A 5,340-nucleotide genomic window follows, 5' to 3' on the forward strand; every position below is an offset into this window, starting at 1 on the left:
TCTCTTTTTTTTTTAACATGTTGCTGCATTTCCTTTCCAGAGGCACAAATGCCTACGACAGAGAAGAAAAAGGATTCCGAAAATGCACCAGGTAATGATCGAGTCCTCCTTGACTCCTTGTACGTTATCTATTTTTTTTATTTTCTAATTGTTGTTTATATAATGTTTTCGGTTTTATGATATCAATGTTTGTAAGTTCCATGCTTTCAAAATAAGCTTTGAACAAAAATTCAAAGATGTCATTGATGTGAAATGTGGTGTTTCCAATAGTCAGAATAAGTTTTGACCATTTTAAATTATGGCTTTTCATAGCAAACACAAAGGGCAAAAACACTCAACCTGGAGACAACAAGGATAGCAGCCAAAATGTAACAAGTATGATTTTTTTTTTTTTGCACTTGCATATATATTATTCAATAAAGTTGCTCATTCTTGCAAATTATCATGTTCCTTTTGGTGATTTCACAAGAATAAAGGTTGGTTAGCAATACAAACCGAATATGATGTTTCAGAAAGTTTATAATGAGAATTATGGGTTATAATAGTTTCATCTTGATAAGAACACATATCATTTGACTTCCCAAAGTAAATAATGGACTGTACATATAAGCTATAATCCAAATTCCAAAGAAGTTATGCTTTGTTATTGATGTGAAATGTGGCATTTTTAACCGTCCGAATAAGTTTTGATCATTTTGAATTATCGCTTTTAGCAGCAAACACGAAGGGAAAAAATTCTGAACATGGAGACAACAAGGAAAGCTCCCAAACTTTACCAAGTATGATTGTTGTCTTTTGCACTTACAATTTCATTATTGTTAAGTTGCTCATTCTTGCAATTAATTGTGTTCTTTTTTGTGATTTCACAAAAATAAGGTTGGCTTGCAACGAAAAAACGAATGCGATGTTTCAAATAGTTAGTGATCAGATTTTTGGTTTGTTTAACTCCATAAATTTTTTCAATGAAGGTTACATAGGAGCGTTATATATAGAGAATAGTATTACACTTGAATACCTTCTAGATACGATAACTATATAACTAGTTTGATACTTTGAATATAATGATTAATATAACGGATGAAATTTTTATGCATAGGTAGTTTATTAATTCGTTGCTTTTCGATTTCAGAGGCACAAATGTCTACAACGGAGAAGAAAAGGGATTCTGAAAATGTATCAGGTAACGATCGAGTCGTCATGTTATCTATTTGTGTATTTGCTGATTGTTTATATATGTTTGCAAGTTCAATACTTTCAAAATATACTATTATCCAAATGCCAAAGAAGTTGTGTGTCACCTTTAACACTTAGAATTAGTTTTGACCGTTTTCAATCATCGCTTTTAATAGCAAACGCGAAGGGGAAAAATCCCGAACGTGGAGACAACAAGGAAAGCTGCCAAAATTTACCAAGTATGATTGTTTTCTTTGGCACTTACATTTTTATTATTGTATGAAGTTGCCCATTCTTGCAAATTCTTGTCTTTCTTTGGCGATTTTACAAGAAGTTATGTTGTTTGAAACAAAAAACCGAATATGATGTTTCAAAGGTTAATAATCTACTGTGTAATAAAAAAGGCAAATTGTGGAAGTGACTAAGATTTAATGATTTATACATCTTCACTTTGATATAATGCTAAATGGTACCTGGATGACCTCTAATGTTTAGGACATAAAGAAAAGTGTTTATTGATGTCACTGATTAATAAGGCAGATGAAATGCATATGCATAGGTAGTTCATTAATATGTTGTTGCAATTCGATTTCAGAGGCACAAGCGTCGTCAACGGAGAAGAAAAAGGATTCCGAAAATGTATCAGGTAATGATCGAGTTCTCAGTGTTATCTATTTATTTATTGTTGTTTATTGAATTGTTGTGTATATGATGTTTGGGGCCATGTTATGGTTCTCTTATGAAATTTATATTATGCTATGATCCAAACTCCAAAGAAGTCGTGCTTAGTTATCGATTTATGGCTTTTAATAGCAAACGCAAAGGGGAAAAACTCTGAACGCGGAGACAACAAGGAAAGCTGCCAAAACTCACCAAGTATGATTGTTTCCTTTCGCACTTACACTTTCATTATTGTATAAATCTGCTCATTCTTGCAAACTATTATGTTCCTTTCGGTGATTTCACAAGAATTAAGGCGAACTTGATGTTTGAAAAAGATAATAATGGGATTTGTTTCTAACTCAAAAATGGTTTCAAAGTATTATCTATCTAATGGACTGTCGTTAATGCTAAATGGTATAACTATCGTGTCAGGACCGTCCCTCTATGACCTCTTATGTTTAGAAAATAGAGAAAAATGGAGCCGCTTGTGTGGACAAACTCGACCCTACAGTATGTTTAATCACACCCTTCCAAACTCACTAGCAACTTTTGTCCACCATATATTATCATTTGATTACAAATGACTTGTGTAAATATTCAATCGTGTATGTATACGTGTTTGTTGTTAAAGACATCATAAGCAATGGTTATCAGATTATAGTTAATTAGTTGGTTATATATTCCTAATGCAATATGATTCTTTTCGCTTATTAGGCCCTCAAGAAAAGCTGGCGGGGTTTATATCCGAATCGAGTAATATGGTATGCGCAGATTGTGGAACTCCAGATCCAAAATGGGTGTAAGTGTTCATTTATGTTACTCGTATTAAAGCCATTTTTCGATTCCTCTTTTATATAATATTATGTTTTGAGCAGATCTGTAAGCTATGGATCATTTATCTGCATCAAATGTTCAGGAGCGCATAGAAGCCTCGGTGTTCATATATCAAAGGTACATGTTATATGTTTTATATTTAAAAGTGAGTTAAAAAAAATCATGAAATGAAGTCTACTCAGTTTGTGTGTTTGCATACAGGTGTTATCGGTGAATTTAGATGACTGGACACATGAAGAAGTGAATACTGTGATAAATAGTGGCGGGAATGAGATGGTTAATGCGAAATTTGAAGCCATGATTCCTGAAAAATGTAAAAAACCAAAATCAGATTCTTCGATAGAGGAACGGCTTGACTTTATCAGGTAAGTTAATCTCGTTTGGCAAATCGTAACTTAAGTAATTACTAATTTACTAAATAGTAAACCGCTTTATGTATAACCAGGAGAAAATATGAGGTGCATGAATTTTTAGACTCCCATAAAGAAATGAGTCTTGGGCATCCGACGGTGCAATGTGCTACAACAAACTTTGTTGGTGCACTTATGGATAAAAAGAACGCAAATAATGTGCGTGTGCATAGTATTGGTCAAGCGTTTCGCAACAGCTGGAAGAAAAGAGAAAATGAAAATAAAACTACTAAAAAAAGTACTTCCATGGTAATTTCTTTGTGCTCTCACCGTCTTGTAGTTTACTAGGTAAATGTGTCAAAAAAAAAGGTTCGGCTTTCGTCCATTAAGTACAAAGTTGAAACTATCAACCTTTCATGTCGCTAAAGTTTCATTTTTACTCTCCTTTGTCCTTGAGACTTGTTACATTTTTCTGTTAAGTAGAAGGGCAATTTAGTCATTTTACACCTAAGAGACTGGTTATGTAATTACTCTTATTTGTGTTCTTACTAAGAGTATTTAAATAAATTACACATATAGCCCCAACTACTAAACACTCTTAAGTAATTTACATAACTAGTCCTATAAGTGTAAAATGACTAAATTGCCCTTCTACTTAACAGAAAAATCTTATATAGTTAGTGTAAAGGGCGAAAAGGGTTAAAAAAAATAAACTCATAGTGACTCCAAAGTGTTTAAGGTTTCAATTTTGGACGACGAAAATCGAGCTTAATTCTATAACAGATAATGCAGTAATTCAGACTATAAAAACAATATTTTGACTAAATTTGACATCTTTGACTTGTTTCCGTTTTAGCTAAATTTGACCCGTTTGAGATTAGATAGTATCCATATGGACTCATTGATGATATTATGATAAGATGTTTCAAAACTGTAAAATCAACCAAAACATTATTAATGTGTATGTCTTATATCTTGTGTATAGGCAGGTATGGTTGAATTTATTGGTCTAATCAAGGTCAGCGTGGTCAAAGGCACTAATCTAGCCGTTCGTGATATGATGACAAGTGATCCTTATGTTATTCTCTCATTAGGAAACCAAGTAAGCCTCAAATAAGATAGTTATTTCGATAAAAATATAATCAAAGTAACGATATTAATTGTAACATGTTATGCAGTCGGTTAAGACACGCGTTATAAAGAGCAACCTTAATCCTGTGTGGAATGAAAAACTAATGTTATCAATTCCCAACACTATGCCTCCTTTGAAAGTGGTAAGTCAAAATTATTCTACATTTTCATAATTCATATCAAATATATTATTATATATAAGATATAAATATTTATGTATTGATAATATTATGTCATGTTGCAGATTGTTTATGACAAGGATACATTCAAAGCTGATGATTTTATGGGAGATGCTGAGATCGATATCCAACCGTTGGTTTCTGCTGCCAAAGCATCCGAGAATACTGAAGTTGACGAGTCAAGTCAGCAACAAGGCAAAGACGGTTTCGTCACAGTTTCAAAAGGAATTGTGAAACAAGAAATCGCCCTTAAACTTCAAAATGTCGAAAAGGGTGTGCTGCAAATCGAGCTTGAATGTGTTCCACTTACCCAATAACGCTACATCTTATACGCAATTTTTTTGTATCATAACTAAACACGCTTATTGTGATTTGTGAATCGTTATTATGTTTACGGATTGTTGAAATTTGTTGGTCTAAAGTGGATGAAAAATGGTATTATGTGTAGTGATGATGAACATAAAGCAAGTTGATATTTGCATGCATGAAGCCATTACTTGAAAAACAAACAACTTTCTTATTACATATTGCGGACCTTTGATTCACATCTTATTCTGCTGATATAGTTCGCTGACTGCAAACATTTTACCTTTTAATAAACAAACTGCACCCAAATGAAATAGTGGTATAATAAATTAATACCAAACCTTGGTGGTCATTATATATAAAGAGTTTTCCAAGTCATATTTATGCTTTGTAGTTAATCTTATGCTAATGCTAAGTAATAAATAAACTAAGATATTATTCTTTTTACAAGATATTTAAGAAAGCACACAAACATAAAAGAAGGAAACAATCTTAGTGTTTCTTCAATCATGCAAAAAAGGTAAAGTTTGATTCTTTTTGTGCAAAAAGTGTGAATTAATTACCCTCATGCATGCTTATTACCTCTTTTCATTATTTATTGACAACATGTTAACTACAAAGAATTAATTAAGAATTGATTAATAAACGTATTACCCCTACATGCATGAAGTATAATATCATAAAAATGATAGTTTTTGGTGGAT

At 32.3% G+C, this 5,340-nt stretch overlaps 1 protein-coding gene across 1 annotated transcript; it reads left to right on the forward strand.

Moving 5' to 3' along the window:
• Positions 1-612: 612 nt before the first annotated feature.
• Positions 613-4,700, forward strand: LOC143571785 (putative ADP-ribosylation factor GTPase-activating protein AGD11). Its single transcript, XM_077057120.1, has 10 exons — positions 613-779; positions 1,130-1,180; positions 1,350-1,412; positions 1,769-2,635; positions 2,712-2,787; positions 2,872-3,035; positions 3,116-3,329; positions 4,006-4,122; positions 4,199-4,294; positions 4,396-4,700. The coding sequence occupies exons 4-10, from the start codon at positions 2,523-2,525 to the stop codon at positions 4,645-4,647; spliced, it is 1,032 nt and encodes a 343-aa protein (XP_076913235.1). The 5' UTR covers positions 613-779; positions 1,130-1,180; positions 1,350-1,412; positions 1,769-2,522; the 3' UTR covers positions 4,648-4,700.
• Positions 4,701-5,340: the final 640 nt, after the last annotated feature.

This window comes from Bidens hawaiensis, unplaced genomic scaffold (assembly GCF_021521415.1).
Source record: "Bidens hawaiensis isolate Kalapana, Puna unplaced genomic scaffold, B.hawaiensis_p1.1 tig00025581_1, whole genome shotgun sequence".
NCBI classification, from domain to species: domain Eukaryota; kingdom Viridiplantae; phylum Streptophyta; class Magnoliopsida; order Asterales; family Asteraceae; genus Bidens; species Bidens hawaiensis.